This window comes from Cynocephalus volans, chromosome 12 (assembly GCF_027409185.1).
Source record: "Cynocephalus volans isolate mCynVol1 chromosome 12, mCynVol1.pri, whole genome shotgun sequence".
NCBI classification, from domain to species: domain Eukaryota; kingdom Metazoa; phylum Chordata; class Mammalia; order Dermoptera; family Cynocephalidae; genus Cynocephalus; species Cynocephalus volans.
This window is the reverse complement of record NC_084471.1, coordinates 52,592,274-52,611,849: the sequence shown is the minus strand read 5'-3', so window position 1 is coordinate 52,611,849 and position 19,576 is coordinate 52,592,274. Positions and strand designations below refer to the sequence as shown.

Here is a 19,576-nt window from a genome sequence, read left to right as displayed (position 1 = left end):
TATGCTGCAGAATCACCTTGGGAAACTGAGTGATGATGGCAATTTGACAAAAACTGGGCCCTAAGCACACTAATGACTACCACCACCACGTGTAAAAAGTACCCAAAACATTCCAAAACCAAATATAAACAGTTCTAATCTCCCACCATTTTAGATTATTTGTTCCTTTGATAAACTTCTGGGAGTCAGGATAAGTGTTTTTTGGATGTCTACAATGTGTACGTACAACTACAACAAAGGTACATTACCCATCCTTGAGCTCCCTGGGTAGCCAACCTCAACACTGCTCTATACAAGGATGAACTCATTGTGAATGTTAAGTCTCTTTCATTCTGGTTGAATCCATTTGTACAATATAACTCAATGCCCACATATTTTTTTTTCCTTACTAGAAAAGAAAAGTAGACATTTACCTTCCAAGAAGGCAAGGTGAAAAATTAACTCCCAAATGAATCAACCAGAGAGAACTGAATCACAGTAGGACTTAGAATTTTAATATAAACCCTCCAGAGGAGGTAGCGTGGGTGGATTTCAAGTAGAAAGACCTGGATTTAACTCACCAGCTATGAGATCTTGGGCCAGTCATTTAATCTATTTCCCCATCTGTAAAACGAGGATATTTATGTTTAAATTGCATGATAACATTTCCTACTATGTACCAAGCATATTTATCATGCTCTTTTTCCTTCATCCTCAAAAGTATCCTTCAAGGGTTCTTAGCTTGGAATTCAGACTCCCACAGGGATCCAGAGATGAGACCCAAAGTTAAACATGCAAAACCTCCTGTATATGTGTATTTGTTCACTTTCATCTGCGTTCTCAACCATGGACACATTGAATATCTCAGCAATTGGGGTGAAAATTTGGGGGAATGGGTTACACAGGGGGTAGGTGTGTGCATTTTGGAAAAAACTTCCTTCCATTGTGATTCTGATGTTCAGTCCCCCATCTGGCTTGTGAGATACCAATTTAGACCAAAAAACTAAGCCACCAGTTTATAATATTGATTTAGGTGTACACATATACTCAAATAAGTTATATTATAAGTGAATAAAAGATGAATTATATAGGTATTTTCCAAAGAGAAATGAATGCACATGTCCACACAAAGACTTGCACACAAATACTAACAGCAGCTTTATTCATTACAGTGTACCAATCTGCAAACAACCCTAAAGTCCACTAGTGAGTGAATAAATTAAAAGAGCACATATACACCAAAACATGGATGACTCTCAAAAATATTATGCTGTGTGACAGCCAGACATGTAAGATGGTTCCATTTATACAAAATTCTTGCAAACTAATTTATACTGAGAAAAGATTAGTGGCTGCCTTGGGGATCAGGGGTAGAAAGACAGATTGAATAGAAAGGGAAATGAGTAAACTTTTATGGTGATGGAAATGTACTGTCTTGATTATGGTGTTGGTTTCACAAATGTAAACATCTATCCAAACTCACTGAGCTGTAATTTTTTTTAACAATTGCAGTTGATCGTACATAAAAGTATGCTTAATAAAATTAATAAAAAGTGAATTAGCAATCCCAGCTCCTAAATACTAGCAAATCTTATTGGACAATTCTCATGTAACTAAGGCTACTTACCCACCAATACAAATTCATGTCCTCTGAGTTGCTTTTCTAATATGAGTGATGGAACAGTACAGATCTCCCAATACTATTCTCCCTCCTGGGCCACTGAGTAGGGTTTTTAAGAGAGAAGCAGTCAGTAGTATACTGCAGGGCTAAACTGTCAAACTGTCACAAACACACCATGATCATGACCTTGGTTCTCTCAATGAGAACCATACCCTAAATCTATCTGACACCCAGTAGATCAAGTTCATGTGGTGTGACTCACTCCAACGGGTATACCCAGATTTTAGTCTGTAGCTTAGGTAAGATAGACGGTGAGTTAGGCACAATTCCCTGCAAGCTAGCTATAAGTCTTGATACACTAATTTCAAACTTTTATTTCCATGTTCAGTGCCTCAGTAACTTTTTTTATGAACAAGCCATTTTAAAAGGTCAGAGTAATGTAGGCAAATATTTATATGACTAAAGTTCTTTACAACTTCATAATAACATAAGATCTTTAACAAACTAACATTATGAACCAATGATTTGCAAAAGCACTCGACCAAATTAAGTACTTTAAAACAGACTGTTCACTTGTTTCCTAACAGGCATGAATATTATATATATTTTATCTTCAGTACTTTCTATGCATTATTGTAAAGATGTTATGTAATATATTTTAGGAAATTTACATTTTGGGGGAACTTAAACTTATCATGATTTGCAAGATAAATTGTAAAACAATAAAACATGTCCTATGAGTGAAGAAATATAGTCAAAAAGTTTGTGTTAAATTTTTAAAAATGGATCTGCTTTCAAAATTCTATATTTGTCCTGCATTTATGAAAAAATATTGTGGACTTGGCTTCATTACATTCTGACAGCTGCAAAAGAAGAATAAGTTTTGAGAAGCCTGTTATGAGTAGAAGCTTCTAAAAGAATTATTTGTTCCATGTAATAACTTTCTAGAGAAACCAAACACACTTGATCAATTTTTATTTCAAAATGTCTACAAAGTTGTAATTCTCCATTATACAAATAATTTTTCAAAATCCAGACATTATTCAAATGTAAGCCAAAGTCCTTACACAAATATAATACACACAAAGATCAAAAATATACATATTTTCTCACCAAATTTTTTTACATAAATAAAAAAAATATATACAGTTGGTACTTTCAGAGTACAATTATCTTAAATAACACTGCAACCACCTATAGAAGATACTAAAATAAAAAGAAACAATGCAGCAAAAGTTAAAGGAATAACAAATTCATTTTAGGACTTCTACAATTATAAGGATGCATATAACCAATATTAGGGAAATATATACTTCACACATAATTTTTATTTAATCTTGTTTATCTCTTTAGAATATTCTCTGGATGTGTGAAATTCTATTCCTGACACCTAATCAAGTTAGAACATGTGAAGAACTATATAGTCTATATCTTTGTATTCTGGGATGTAAAAAAAGTTCAATTTGCATAATAAGCCTGTGTTATAAAGTTCTGAGAAAACGGAATTGACTATTGAAAAATCAAATACTTCTTTTTTTAAGCAGGACATGTCAGAAAAAAATTCAAACACTCAAAAAATCTTAACACAGTAAGCAATAAAAAAAAAAAAATTATGCCAATAGTTCCTTAGATAAAGGCAAATCAACCAGGTTTATGTTTTACCCCAGAAATTCTCCTTCCTTTTCTGAGCTCGTGCCAGAGTTTGGAAAGCCCGGAGACTAGAAGCTGCAGAACGAGCAGAAATCTCAGACAATCTGTCCTCATCTGCCATGAAAGAATCCCAAGATTATATTCAGTGCAAAATTACCTATTAAACAAATATTATGCTTTACATAACTAACAGAAAATTAAAAGTATCAGGTTTTGTAATATCAACAGTGGGTCAGTCAGAAAAAAAGTAATCTATTAAAACCGTAAGATATTAACATTTTCATGATAGCTCACAGTAGTTTCCCAAGTTTATCATACACAGAAATCAAACATTTTAATGTTAAATGAGCTTCTTCCCTTCCCTAAATCCCATAATGTCATTAACTAAGTACGTAATAACCTATGATTTCAGTATTACTTGGAAACAATTCATCATAATACTGTTTGTCCTACTTTAAAAAGTACAGCTGTTCTGAGAAAAAAGCTTTTCTAAACATTTTAAAAACAAAATGCCATAACTTAACATGGTACTTACATCACATTTCTAAAATAATCTCACTAAATGTAGAAATTATTTTTAACTTTAATATTCTACCCTTCATTATTACTGAAATTCCTCATTCTGAGTAAGCAAATCTATTGCAGGGTTATTTAAAAACACTGCTCTTCCATTAAAAAAAAAAAAAAAAAAAAAACAGAACCAGATTCAAAGTTGCCAGATATCTGCATTTCAGAACTTAACAACTTGATTTCTAGCTTAATGAATTCTGAAAAAAGTCCCAAACTCGCTAAGGGGAGAGCAATTTTTAATGCATGAGAAAATACTGTTTTTGATGTACATGAACTTCTAATACATAAGTATTAAATTCAATTTACTTTCTAATTCAAAATTTATCAATTCAATAATTCTATATTTTTTAGGATGAGTTTAAATAGTAATTTCAATTCTTCACATCAAGAATTCAAAATTCTTCCTTTTACTATTAGAAGAAAATCAATTTGTCAGAATGAAACTACACAGAAGAAAAAAATACCTTTTCCCTAATTGTATATTTTTTTGAAAACTGAAAACTGATAAGAATATGCAGGCATTTGAAAAAAATAATGGCTGTTAGTCTAGGCCAAATTCCTGAGCTCCAATGTAAACAGGGTAGAAAAACAGAAATAGTACTGACCTCACCTGTGATGCTAGGCACAATCTCTTATTATGTTTGTCCTAGAACAGATTCTTCACTGCTTTAGGTCCCAGTTCACTTATTTGTAAAATGGAGATAATTTCAGCCCTCTCACAGGGTTTCAAGGATCTAATGAAAAAACCTCTGTGGAAGTACTTCATAAACTACAAAGTGCTAATCAAATATAAGATCACTATACTATTACAAACGGTCATATAACAGAACCTCATACTTCTATGTTACGTGACTACTAAAATACCTTCATCATCAAAGGCTTCATGCTGAGGTAACTGGAAATTGTTCATCCTTGCTTTTCCCACTTCAAAAAAAAAGCAGAAGAAATTACCCTTCAAAGCCACCAAATGCCATATCTTAATTATGTTAAACACTTAGGGAAAATAGGATGTAAAAATTTTTATTAACTTTATATCTTGACAGAAACTACTATCAAAGGGCCATTCATTAATTTATAATGTACTTAGCAAGTATGCAAATGAACTACGGATAACCTCCTAAAATTATTTTTAATGATAATACTGATCTATTCTAACTTTAAGGAAATGTAGTAAGCATCTGCTTACAGTTGTAGAGTGTAATGTGTGAACACACATTACAAAAATGACAAAAACCCACAGGACAAAGAAAATGAGAGATAAGAAAACAGCAATAAAATTTTGGAAAGTGTAAAGCAAATGGAAGGGCAGTGAGCATGTAATTATACCTAAGCAAGCTGCATTCTTAGCTAGCAGAGGAGTGAAACCAAGAAGCAACCAATTTGTCCTTCCAATGGCTTGGGGCTTGGGAGTACTGAGTACCACTGAAAGCTGGAGTGAAGGAAAGACTGAACCAGGGCACTGGCTGAAAATCTTCCACTAGATCCTTCTTGAAATCTGCACAACTGGGTAACTACCTCTCTTCCAAAAGAGGAATGGAGGTTTCGCCTCTAAAGGTTTATCAGCACTACTTTGACTGAAGGACACCAAGTTCACCTAAGGGTAAGGGTACCATATTCAAGACAGGGGCATTATATAGATATATATATATCTTTAAAGAGATAAAACATTGCATCCATGAAATAAGAATGGTATGCTGTATAAACGGAATATACAGTTAAAAAATTCTTAGAAATTAAAAATATTATAGCAAAATTTTTTTATAAAACACAGTGGAAGAGGTAAATGATTAAAATAAAAAGACAGAGATGGAAAATAGGAGAGTTAAGGTAAGAAAATAAAACCATGCCCAACATGTTCAACATTTGAAAAGGAGTGCCACAAAGAGAAAAGAGAAAATGGAGGGGAAGAATTTACTGACTAAATAATTCAAGAAAATTCCCCAGAAGTGACAATTTTCCAGACTGAAGAGGTCTACGGAGTACCAGCAAAATGAATGAAAAGAGACCCATTCTGAGGCACATCACTGTAAAATTCAGAGGATTAGGGGTGAACAGAAGATCACAAAAGCTGCCAGAAAGAAAACACCACATACAAAAAAATCCAGAATAAAACAGCATCAAACTTCTCAACACTAATAGTGGGAGCTAGAAAAGAGCAGAGCAATGCCTAATAAAATTAAAGAAAAAACATTTCTGACCTTGAATTCTATACCCAGGCAACATTTGGCAATGTCTGGAGACATTTGTGGTTGTCACACCTGGAGAAGAGGTACTATGGGCATCTAATGTGTTGCCTGTATGGGTGTGGGTAAGAACTTGAAAGACACCTCACACTTACATAAAAGTAAAAAGCAAACTCAGGTGCAGCACAATCGAGTGTCCCAAAGAGAGACTTTTCCCATTTAAAAAAAATCTATTATGTTAACAAAAAAACTAAATAATACAATTAGTATATAGTACATACAGCCTTTGTACCTCTCAGCATAACACTTTCATTTTAAAAGACAAAAAATTTAAACCAAAATAATTACCATTATGCTGAAATTCTGGATCTCTCAGAGAGCCCTGAATTCGACGAGAGGGATGCCAATAGGATGGAGGATGTGGTGACGAAGGTGACTGTCCAGGGGTGTTTGGTGGATATTCTGGAATTTTTGAAACTGGAAGAGTTGCCTCAGCAGATTTGGGGATATTGGCTTCAGAATCTTCCCTCAAAGGCAGAGGATCAACTGTTTTTATACCAGCAGCTGGAGAAGTCAGTAGGGATATAGCACGACTTTCTTTCTAAATGACACACAAAAAAAGACACATATGTGCAAGCACGTATATAATTTAAACGCAAAAAAACCTTATATAAGCACAAAAACAGTAGGAGAAAACATGGGGTAAATTTATATAACCTCCGTGTGGGGAAGATTTTATTAGCAAAACAATCCATAAACCAATTTGACTATGTAAAAACAAAAACACATACATTAAAAAAAGAAAAATGACAAATGGGAAAAATATATAACTTGTATGACTGACAATAAATTATCATTGCTACATAAATATTTTTTTTAATTAATAAGAAAAAAAAAGCCTAATTTAAAAATGGAAAAAGGAAATGAATAAGTAAATCATATACACAAAAATTACAAATAGTAAACATAGTCTATCTCCCTAATAATCAAATAATTTAAAAACAAAAGCAGTGATTTTTTTTCACTTACCAAATTGCAAAGTTTAATTTCAAAAAAAACTATAATACCCAGAACTGGCAAGGATATGGAAAAATTGGCACTCTCATAGACTATTTTGGGAAGCACAATCTTTCTGCAGGGGGGGCCAGCAAAACATAGCAAAAGCCTTAAAATTTTTTGTTTGTATTCTTTGACCACACAATAATACTTGGAGAGCATTTACACAAAAGAGATAATGATAATATGAACAAAAATACATCCAAAGAATGAATTTCTTTACAGCATTTTTTCAAAACTGGAAAATTAAGAAATAACAGGCATACGGATTTTAAAAAGTAGGTTTCAACAATAAGCATCTGGTTTAAAAAAACTATAGTATAACCATAGATTGCATATCAAGTTGCCATTAAAAATAAGAGTATAAATGGTATTTAATGATATGGAAATATGTTCACTATATAGTAGTAAGTTAGAAAACATAGATTACGAAAACTTAACTACAATATAACAAATAAACTAATACACTAACACACACATATACCTAAACACCTCAAAAATTTAACAGATGATATCTCTGAACAGTAAGTGTTAAGACCAGTTTTTTTTACTTAGTATTTTTTTTTCCACAATAACGATGTATCACTATCCTAAAAATCCCTGACAATTTTACTTTTTAAAGGAATGCAAACCAGTAAAATCAAATACAGTTCCAAAGTTTCCTGATTATTACTTGTAATTGTTGCCTTCACTTATTATCTGAGTCTATCAATGAAACATTCAAAACACTGCTTTCTAATCTTAAGTATCCTTTTCTGCGATTACAGAGTTTATTGCTTCAAAATGAAGATGGCCTGGGGTTGTTGGTCTCAGCCAATAAATACATTTTAAATCAATATCTAGGATAAAACCACAAATCTTCCATTTGCTTCCATTTTTTAAACAAGTATCACTTAGTACAATGTAAATAATTCCAAAGACAAATCGTCCTTTTGATTTCTTTTTCTACACGTATTAACAGAATTTGGGATCTCTGTCAAATTGGTTTTACCATTTGCTGCTTGGAAATTTCTTCCACCAGATACTCTGGTTCACAACTCTTAAGTCCCACCTTCCTCAAAGTCAAAGGGCATGGGCACAATGCAGCCAAATTCACCATAGCAAGGGTGATCTTTTGTCCAATTCCGAAGAAGTTCCTCATTTCTATCTGAGACCTCATCATCCACATGGTCTTTACTGTCCACATTTCTATCAGCATTCTGCTCGCCACCACATAAGTCTCTAAGACATTGGGAAAGAATGATTGTATTTTGCATGTGAGAGTGACATGAGTTTTGGGGGGCCAGGGGCGGAACAATGGAGTTTGGATGTGTTGCCCCTCCAAAACTCATGTGGAAATTTGATCTCCAATGTGGCAGTGTTGGAAACTGATTGAGTCATGTGGCGGATCCCTCATGAATGAATTAATGCTCTCCCTGGGGGAGGGGGGATTAATGAGTGAGTTCTCTATTAGTTCCCACGAGAGCTCATTGCTTAAAAAGACCCTGGTACCTTCTCTCTCTCTCTTGCTTCCTCTCGCCATATGATCTGCTTATACCTGCCAGCTGCCTGCCACTTTCTGCCATGAGTAGAAGCAGTCTGAGGCCCATGCCAGATGCAGCTGTCCCAGAATCGTAAGCCTAATAAACCTCTCTTCTTTATAAATTACCCAGTCTCAGGTAATTCTGTTATAGCAACACAAAACAGAGTAATACACTATTGTTAATAAGACCTGTAAAATATTTTTAACACATGGAGTTCTCAGGTTTAATGTAAATGATTTCATGATCTGTTTTTGAGCCTAAAGCTTCCTTAATGGTTTTACTGTTTCCACCCTGCCCTATGTACAGCAGTTCTCCACTGAGTAGCAGAGCAATTTGATTTGTTGCTTCGAAGGGCTTCCCAGGACCATTAGAATAACATCCAAACTCCTTACCTCACCTTCTTTCTCAACTTCCAACCTCATTTCCTATCCTCTCCTCTTCCCTCTCTAGGCTTCAGCCACACTGGCCATTTTGCTCTCTTTAAAACTCACTGTTGGTTCTTATCCTAGGCAAGAAAAATGTACTTGCTGTTCTTTCTAACTGGAAAACAATCTCTGCCCCAGATCCCTACATGGACACCTTCCTCCTTAGTCAGGTCACAGCTAAAATGTTACCTCCTCAGAAGTGTTGTCTTTATGGCCCAAACTAAAGCAGTCTCACCCATCCCTTCAAGGTCATTTGCAGTTTTATTCAATTCACACAGTACTTACTAGTACCTGAAATTATCTTTTAAAAAATTGTCTATTTCTCCCAATGAAAATGTAAGCTCCAGGAAGGCAGGGATTTTGTCTTGATTACCAATGAATCCCAGATCCTAGAACAGTGCCTGGCACATAGGGAGAGCCCATTAAATATGGAATTCAGTGAATGAAAATGAAACTCCTAATATTACCCTCCAGAGGGTTCTCATCCAGAGTTCTTACTCAGTGCAAGGCACACCATTGATCTTATCAATCTTGTTGGACAAGCCAGAAACTTATAAGTCATCCACAGTCTCTAATCCCCCATTATCCAACCCAGCACCAAGCCCTGACACTGTTTCCTTTACATAATTCTTCAGTTTCATCCACTTCTATTTATGCCCACCCTCTTTAGTCCAAGCTATCAACATCTCCTACCTAGACTACCACAATGGCCTTTTAATGGTATCCACAGTCTACTTTTTCCTTCTGTGGCAGCCAAAAGGATCTTGCAAAACATAAATTGATGACAACGTTCCTATGTTTAAAATATTTCAGTGGCTTCCATTGCTCTTGAGATAATGATAAAAATTCTCAGTATTGCTATCTTTTCCAGCCTCATGCTGCACCATGCTCCCTGCCACACACTGTACTGGTCTTTGTTTCTGAAACCCTGTGTTCTTTCACTCTACAAGATCTTGGCACATGCTATGTGTGCTCCTCCTCCCTGCCCCTTTTCACCTAGTTAATGCCTCCTCTTCTTATCTCAGCTCAATTACGACTTCTTCTATGAAGCATCATTGACTTCCAGAAGCTTCCTGATCTACATGATTAGGCCAATTCCTTCCAGAATAGCACTAAGCACTTCTACTTTGAAACCTCACTAGTTTTAATTTTCCTTTTTTTTTTTTTTCTGGTGTGACTGATTAATGTGTATCTCCCTCACCAGAATGCAGGTTCCATAAGGTCATGTACTATGTCTGTTTTTATTCTCTATCATTGCCACAAGATCTACCATGTGAAAAAATCTGAATGAATGAAATGAGCTAACACATATTTAAATATACTTTTAAGATTTTAAAATGCTCCTTGAGGATCAAACTAATACCATGAGAATTCTACTCGAAAATTTTGTGAGACTCTGTTGTTTAGGGGTGGTCTCTGAGGACAGACTACCTGGGTCAAATTCTAGTCCACCATTTGGCCTCACCAGTGTGACCTCAGTTTTATCATCTAAACAAGAATAGTAACAATATCTACTTCTTAGAGTCAGAGTTATTTTGAAGACTAAACAAGTTAATATATGTAAAGTTCTTAGCACAGGGTCTAGAAAATACTAAGTGCTTAGTAAATGCTAACTATTATAATCATCCCCAGATAAGTTACCCAAACTGCTTCTGCTCCATAACACTTCCACAATTCAAGGTATGCCATTAAAAGTTAATAGTGAAAAAATTTCTGGATATTATAATATATTCTCCCTAGTTCCTATAATACAGACAGATGGAGGGTGATACTAATCAAGGTCAACTGAATAATGGAAATAATTTATTGGAAACTGAATGACTTATGTGTTTAATTTTATATGTAGTTATATTGTAATTTCTTATGCTTTTCTAAGAAAATAAAGAGAGAAAAACTGATTGTGTATATCAAGTTTAATGGCTCCTCTGCCTACCAGTAACCAAGAGCACACCATGGGAAATAACCAAATCTAGCTCCTGGTACAGCCTTTGGTAGTGCTGCTGGCAGAAAATTCACATGGAGGGATTTCCAATCAAGTTGTCAATAAGAAACCTGCTTAATTTAGAGGAGTTTATAATTAAAATGTTACAACTGTGTTGTGTGCACAATGAGTTAGAGATTGGTATTAAAATGCCAAAGGACAATATTATTCTATTTAGATTATTCAAGAAATTAATTCCACAAAAAATAAAAATAATACCTATAAGTCCAGCTGTTAATATGGATTAAGGTCACCTCTTTTGGCTCAATCAGCCTTTTGTGCACAGCTGCCTAGAAGCTCACACCTTCCAGGTGGCAGCCTGGACTTCTGAGGAGGAGACATCACAGTCTTTGTGGGCAATACAGATTCCTAACATTTGATTCTGATCAGTCCTTTGACTACATTCCTATTGTCACATTTCCTTTAATAAATCAACTTATACATAAATAACAGGAAATAGTTTAGATATCCTGTCACTCCAATAATATTCATTTAACACATATTTAATGAGTACCTGCTATGAGCTGGGCTCTGTTCTAAGCACTGGGAACTAGAGGGTGGAAGGCACTCTGATCTCATCTCTCACTTCTCCCCAGCCCCTGAAAACTTCCATTGTGTACTCTGGAACTCATGAACAGCCTTTAGCAAGATCCCTTATAGATTTTCCATCTATTTTCAGAATGTTCTCTATTGTACTTCAACCACTTACAGCAGGTTAATAGTATCATCTCCACATATGATAGCCAGAATTTTCAAAAATCTGAACCTACCATTCATTTATTACATGTGACTAAAATAATCAGTTCTGGAAAAGAGGCTTTTCCCCAAAATATAAACATTAACCTTAGTAAAATCATTCTTCGAAGTTTCTAAACAATCCTGAGAGGACATTCTTTTCCTCTGTTCTGGGGCTGGAGGCTTCAGTTTAGATGGAGACACTAAAACAGCACCACCTGGAAAAATGCAGAAGACAGGTTTCAATTAAACTAAATTATCACGTAGAAAAAGCAGGTTAAATAAGAACTGCACATTTTTTGCCTATTACCAACAGCTGGAGTAGTAAGATCATGATGAGTCCTTTGGATTCCACCAAGTTCTCTCAGCTTCGGAGTAGGAAGCCTGCCTCCATTTCCTGAGGATACGGAAGAAGAATCTAACCTATGAATTAAAACAAGCTATTACGAAGAATTTCCTCCAAAAATCATTCTGCAATAATAAAGTATAAAACATATAAGAGAAGGCCATTTTGTTTCTGAAAAAATATCAATCAAATCCACACGCAGCTAAGAGTGGTTGAATACTGGAAAAGGGGAAAGATCACTGCAAGTCAGCAATAACACAGCAGAGTCCTTCTATTAAATCAGGGCCCAAGTTTCATATTAGCTGAAGCACCCATGAATGAATAAGGGATTTGGCCTACGGACAAAAAATACCATTATTAGTGGTAGAGAAGAACCACTCCCCAAAGCAATTTGCACATAAAGCAACAGGGATTAGCTATTTGCACAAATCAGTTTTTAATGTTAAAAAACATTCCTTTCTTTCTTTTTTGGTAGAACCATCTGACATTAAAGAACACCAACTACTTTCTTTAAATCATAAAGAAAGCCATTTTTCCACACACATTTGCAAATCTGGTAAATCATAATTAGCAGGGCACAAATGAATATAACCCTAACTACTTCCTCCCCAAGTAGCCCAGTGTTCAAGTATTCAATTACCAATTAGTGGTGACTTAAATACTTGAGTAAATAGTTATAAACCATATAGCAGTGCCTACTTTGTGACATTCAAGTAAAATCTGCTTTTTATTAGTCATAAAACCAAAATTGTAAACCACTATACTTGGTGACAAATACACATTAACCATGTACAATAATGCTTCTATACACTGAGTAATTTAAAATTCTCACCCTTCTTTCATCTTGTCTACCTTAGATTTGTCAGGTACATCCAACTTCTCTAGCTCTCCCATATAAACCTGCTTATCCCTTTCCTTTTCTTCCTCCTCCTCCTCCTCCTCCCCTCTGGGCTGTTTCTGTGTGTCTTCATTGGTATTCTCTGCATCCCAAGCCAGCCGCCTTGTAACAGGTATGGTGGGAGTGCCTGACATTCCCAATTTCTCCGTGGTATTTTTCTGGGGCTGTTCTTCCGAGATATGTCTTTTTTCTTCTAGTTTTGTAGAAGGACATCTCTGCAAAGCCTTGTGGCTTGTAGGATCTCTGCATAACAAAACAAGTTTTATTTTAAACTTGAGTAGTTTGAGTTTTTAGTATATCCTAACTTTAGTGAGTCTGTCATTTCCTTCCACTGTTCACAACTACATGTTTCTCACAGACATTTCCTTGCCCAGCTACTGAAGAAAGAGATCAAATTAAGAGTTCATTTTATAGTACAATAAATGAAAGTTAGAATCTGGAGTTCCTATTAAAATAAAGTCATGTGCTACATAACAACATTTCAGTCAACAGTGAACCAGATATACGATGGTGGTCCCATGAGATTATAATGGAGCTGAAAAATTCCTAACACCTACTGATATTGTAGCCGTCATAAGGTCATCATAGCACAAGGCATTACTCACGTAGGAGCAATAGGCTATACCATATAGCCTAGGTGTGTAGTAGGCTGTATCATCTAGGTATATGTAAATACATTCTACGATGTTCACACAATGACAAAATCACCTAACAATGCATTTCTCAGAACATATCCCCATCATTAAGCAACATGTTTGCATTCCAAAATGTATGTATCTTCCCTTACTCCTACCTTCACACATAAGAGCCTGCATCTTGCTGACAAATGTCATACTTATCTCTAAACTGGCATTTAAACTAGGACTCCACATGATCTAACTCCTTCAGTTACTCAATTAAGGTTCGTGCACAAACTAATGTGTACTTGTGATCAAATAAGCACATTCAGATTTTATATTTCGGATTCATCTTTACAACATTATTAAAGGACAGATTTCGTAATGAACTTTTAAAATCAGATGTCATGTAATTAAAACTTATCAATTTGGTATGCATAACTACGTTAATATACTGTAACAAGTAAAAACTATTTTACTTGCTACAAATCAATGTGCTATTTCTCTTACAAATAGTTCAATAATGTTAGCTTTAAAACAGTGGAGAATTCTTCCATAAAATCAGAGGCCAAGTTCTGTATTAGCCACAAAATCCATTAATGAATGATAATGGAATATGCATTAATAGCTTATTGCTATCGTTTAAATGTACTCTCAAAACTCATTAAAGGTGACCCCGAGATTTGAAAGGTGGGGTCTTTGGGAGGCAAATGGATCATGAGGACTCTGTTCTCATGAATGGACTAATCCATTCATGGGTTAATGGGTTAACAGGGAGTAGATTGTGGGCTTTATAAGGAGAGGAAGAAAACATGTGGAAACACGTTCTTGCTCAGCCTTTTGCCATATGATTCCCTGCACTGCCAGAGGACCACAGGACCCTGTAGCAAGTCCCCACCAAGAAGGCCCTCACCAGATGTGCCCCTGGACCTTGGACTGCCAAGCCTCCAAAGATAAAACAAATTCTGTTTCTTATAAATTATCCAGTTTCAGGAATTCTGTTATAAGCCACAGAAAACAAACTAATACAATTACATTTCCTGAGTTTTTATTGTTGCCGCCTCTTTTTTAAAAAACTTCTAAAAATCCTTTTACATCCAAGGCATAATCATCTCTACTCTGCTATTAATTCTTAACAAAGAATATAATAAAATCTAGTTTTCCAGATTTACATTATGTATTATTTATACACAAATATATAACTATATACAGCTTTATTTTTCACAGAGAATATACAAAAAACAATGAAATAAATGGCTGGCACATTTCCATTTGACTAGAAGACAAATTCTGAGTAGTCGTGTCATTTTCCTATATCGTTCTATGATCTACATAAACTGCAACATACTCTTTCACCATGCACAAAGAACATCTCACCTGGCAAGATCTAATGCTCTGATGTTGCTACTAATGGTTCCTTCTGAGCTTGTGGTTGAGGAGACATCCCAACAGCAGTTCTTATCTGACAGAATCTGATTTAGATGGTCCCGAGAAAAATGTGTTCCCTGAACTCGTTTCCTATAAAACTCAGCCTTCTCTCGAAGTTCTTTAACCTAGGCAGAAGAGTTCAGACATCACGTTACTGTAAATGCTCCTTCACAAATACCACCAAGTAGCACAAAGACATTGCACAAATACAGCCAGAGACCAAGGAGAAAGGAAGGCAAAAATAGCCATTTATGGTATCAGACTATATGCATGTAAGCAGAAATTAAAACAATCAAGCTAAAGCATGATGCAGTTATTTTATACCAGCAGGCAGGAAGACATTTATAGCAGCTAAGAAAAATACTGACACCTACTTTTTACTCCGACTGAAATTACACAGTACTTTATGCATTATTATAGTTTTAAAAACTCAAAAGCAACCAACCTCTGCATACCACATGGCATTTAGAGAACCCTAGGGGAGGAATACAGAAACACATTTAATGGCAGGTTAATACCATAACTGAATATTAATGGGAATCAATGAAATACCTTATTATTCCTCCTTCTAAATATGTAGCAAACTTGCCAATCAATATTTCTTTGTATTTTTAGTAATATTTAACTCAGTAATCAAGAAATCTTAATATTACCATGAAAATCACCCACCTTCTTGCACGGCTGGGAAGCTATCAATGACAGGTCACCCAATTACTGTTCCTATTCCCCCACCTCTGAAAGAAGTGCCAGAAACCCCTCACTGGCTTTATTCCCCAGCTTTACATACAGCTGCTACTACTATAGAAGTCCTCACTGAGAGAGTTATGAGGTTTCCCTCTCCAAATACCTCAACATTCCCTTGGAATCATCAGCAAAACCTCAACTTTTTGAAAATGTACTAAGTATATAATTAAAAAGAATATCCCACAAAATAACAATTGTAAAATATTCAACAAAGTGACGGGATACAAAAAAATGTTCGATGAACCATAAGGTGATTTTAATTCCCTAATATGCAAATAACATACTTTCACATGAAAAGAAGCATTTATAACCATTTGAAACCCTTTCATTTTATATATTATACTGCCACCTGCTGGCTTCTCTAAATTAAGTTCCACAATGTAAAAAAAATTGAGGATTTACCCTTAAAATTCTGCTTGAAATCTTTATTTATATTCAAAAAACTCTATAATATTTTCTATCATAAAGATAGAATGTTAGAATTAGAAGGATATCGGGATACTACTGTCTGCTAGAATTGCTTTCACTTAAGGCAAAAAAAAAAACAATGAAATTTGGCAATGCAAACTCAACTGGAGAAACATCCTCAGTCCCTTAACAAGACACTATTTTGAACACAAAGGGATGAAAGTGTCACATCTTTAGGTAATTAGCAAAAGACAGCACTTGTCAGGACATGAGAAACCACATAATCCCAGCAGAGTCCTACTGCTCTAATGAACCAAACCTGAAAAAATCCCTAAAGATAATTTGAAACGTGTTCTTCTCTGCCAAAAAAAAAAAAAATGAGCTATGTTCATTTGTCATTTCTATCAACTCCTGTATCTTAACAAAAATTACTAGTTGTGGTTTTGCATTTAACCGGTAGAACCAAGACACATTTGTTAAGTCTGCTGAACTTCTAACCAGGATACTCTGAATGCACAGAAACCTTGTTATAAAGGGCCTTGATATACTCCCGATTTTATTTCTAATAAGTACCCCCATGTTTCAAATGTTTCATAGCTAGTCCATCACCTACATGATAAAATTTGCATGCCTTAGCATCACTTCCTCCTCCATGTTCTTGAAGTCCTTTGTGCACATCCCCATTAGTACTGAATCCATTCTATGGAATTAATTGCTTACATCATCCTCTTCCATTAACCTATGAACTCCTTGAGATGAGTGAAAATGTAGCAATGAAGCATTGATTCTACACTCTGTCCTGAATATGGACTAAGCAAGAAGCCTCAGCTAGATGGCTGGTACCCCAAAATAAGCAAGAAACTCCCTGCATTCAATGACTTCACAGTCTGACAGAGGAGGCCGACCTGCGCATATATTATTACCATAATACTGGTATGGTCTATGCCATAATAAACAAATGAGATACAAATTCAAGGCGTGGTTCATAAGAGGATCCAATCAGCCCTGCACTACATATTGGGTAGAGCAGGAAGGAGCAACAGAAGGGGCTGCATTCGATTCATGTGGGAGGACTTTGCTGTTTGATGGATGAGAGGCTAGACAAACAACACCTCCATGTACACAGTGATCCAGTTTTATCTGACATCAATTTTATTTAGAAAGAAGAAAGGGGATACTTTATAGAGATTCTGTGAAACTTGAGTTTGTTCAGCTCTATTTGTTACTGACATTTAAAACTCAGAAATTTACTTTATTAGCAATCTTTATTAACAATCTTAGTGCTGATGTTATGTTTTACAAATGTATGATTTTAAACTTCTACAGTCCTAAACTAAAATGAAAAATAAGGAGGCTGACATCTCCCTAATTACGTACGGCGTTCTACTAGAAAGAGAAAAAAACCAATGATGTGAACTCAATATTAAGAACAACCCCTATAGCCCACACCCAGATCCACTACAAGGGATAGGAATAAACCATTCCCAACTCAAAACAAAACACACACACACACCTTTCTGGGTCAAGTAAAGCCATCAGATAAGATATAATACTATAAGTAGAATGTTTTCACTTCTGAATTTATTTTCCCAAATTAAGAATTAACTAAATTATTTAAAACTTATATGCAGAAAATTCAAATTCATGAAACTGGGGGAAAAAATAAAAACTCTCTTTTTCTCAAAAATCCTCCCCCAAAATGAGGATTGACTTTATACCTAGTCTTTACAATGTCTATGAAATTACAGGATATCTCTCAAATGTGGAACTTTCTCTTGAAACAAAGTCCTATTTTTGTGAAAGGCACATTAGAATAAAATTACCTCAACCAATGTAGTTTAAATGATTAAACGATTACCTAACAATCAAGAAAAAAGAAACTTAACACAGATTCAGTAGTTATTCTGAGGAAGGGAATCTGACAATTGCAATTGCTGGTTGTTATTAGAAACAATCCTTTAAGCGAGCACTTTATAAAGCAACAGTGCAAGTGGGTATATTAGAGGTGACAAATATATAACCACTGGAAAAATAAAACCAACTTGGGGTACTTAAGACTTAGGATAAAATACCCAGTGACTAGACCATAAATAGATTCAAAAAGTACAATATTTCCAACATCATAAAAGGAAATGAAGATAATATATGGACTAGAAAACTAAAACATGACTCAAAAAGTCAGTTAATATTCTAATGATAACAAAGTCACTGACGCCAAAGTGCATTTGAAGAGTATGAATATACTTCTTCATTAAATGTTAGGAGAGGGAAAATAACAGAGTACCGTATATTTAGGCACCTCATAATCAGCCACATACAGTAAATATCTTCCAGGAAAAAAGAAATATAAAATTTAAGTAAAATATGGCCTATACAAAATGTCTACAACCTGGTCAACTAAAACTATAACTTATCACCATCAGTGATCACTGACTTCTTAGCTAAAAAATCTTATCGTTTCCTAACTCCAATTTATTTACTTTTTTATTATTTTGCCAAAGAAGTTAAGGCAAACTATACCACTAATTTAAATGTTTACAATCACCAACAGCAATTAATAAAACAAACAAACAAAAAGTTATGTTTCCAAGATATCATAACAGGAAACTCTGAAAAAAGAGATCTTAAATTAACAATAATAAAAATGTTCTCTTCCATCAGGGCAAGATAAGGAATTCCACCTTATCATGACTTCAGACATAGTAACAATCTTCTCAGTCCATTAAATGTTTACATCTAAGGCCTAAATACCAACTCATCTTAGTTTAAAGAAGTCTCAGAGACCATGAGATAATCCTTCCAAAACAAGGAGCCTCTCATGACCTCGACCTAGTGAAGTGCCTAAACATGACAGGGCAGTGGCTGACTTATGTATTGTCCACACTTCGTGTCCTGCCTTTGACCTGGCTTTTCCTCACTCCCCATCAGACTCCACAGACCCAGAGCTCCTGGCCAAGATCTAGGACGGTCATAACTGCTCAAGAGTTTAGCTGACTCGATGCCTTTCTTCCATCACAGCTGCCTTCAATGCTCATAGTTTCAGCTTGATTTCACCAGGGTGAATAGATGAATGTTGCCACAGATAACAACTAGGACAGCTTCCAGCTTTGTCTTTTACTCTGCCTGTGCTGCCTCTGAACCATGCTCAAGAACAGAGCATCAAGAGCAGCCACAGTGAAAGTAATCAAGTAACCTCCTGAATCAACATACAGAGTTTAGCAGTCACCAGGACATATGTCTGGTAGCTGCCAGCTCAAAGAACCAGCAGCTCAAAGCACCAGCATCTTCCCCCAGAAGCTGATTACACATAGTTCTTGGCCATGATGTTAAGTACTAAGCTAAATAAAAGACTCATTCCCAACTCAAATTATCCCTGTCTTTACAATAACAGGCAGAAGGAGGATATTTACTA

The 19,576-nt window shown here is 35.3% G+C and overlaps 1 protein-coding gene across 1 annotated transcript in view; it reads right to left on the bottom strand.

The window, feature by feature from the left end:
• Positions 1–2,805: 2,805 nt before the first annotated feature.
• Positions 2,806–19,576, bottom strand: part of MDM1 (Mdm1 nuclear protein) — a 28,993-nt gene continuing 12,222 nt past the window's right edge. Inside the window, exons 8-15 of the mRNA XM_063075395.1 lie at positions 15,458–15,487; positions 14,962–15,137; positions 12,902–13,210; positions 12,034–12,146; positions 11,832–11,941; positions 6,352–6,604; positions 4,685–4,744; positions 2,806–3,364 (exon numbers count right to left, since the gene is read on the bottom strand). Of these exons, the coding sequence (XP_062931465.1) occupies positions 3,252–3,364; positions 4,685–4,744; positions 6,352–6,604; positions 11,832–11,941; positions 12,034–12,146; positions 12,902–13,210; positions 14,962–15,137; positions 15,458–15,487 (1,164 nt within the window). The 3' untranslated portion in view covers positions 2,806–3,251. The remainder of the gene's footprint in view (positions 3,365–4,684; positions 4,745–6,351; positions 6,605–11,831; positions 11,942–12,033; positions 12,147–12,901; positions 13,211–14,961; positions 15,138–15,457; positions 15,488–19,576) is intronic.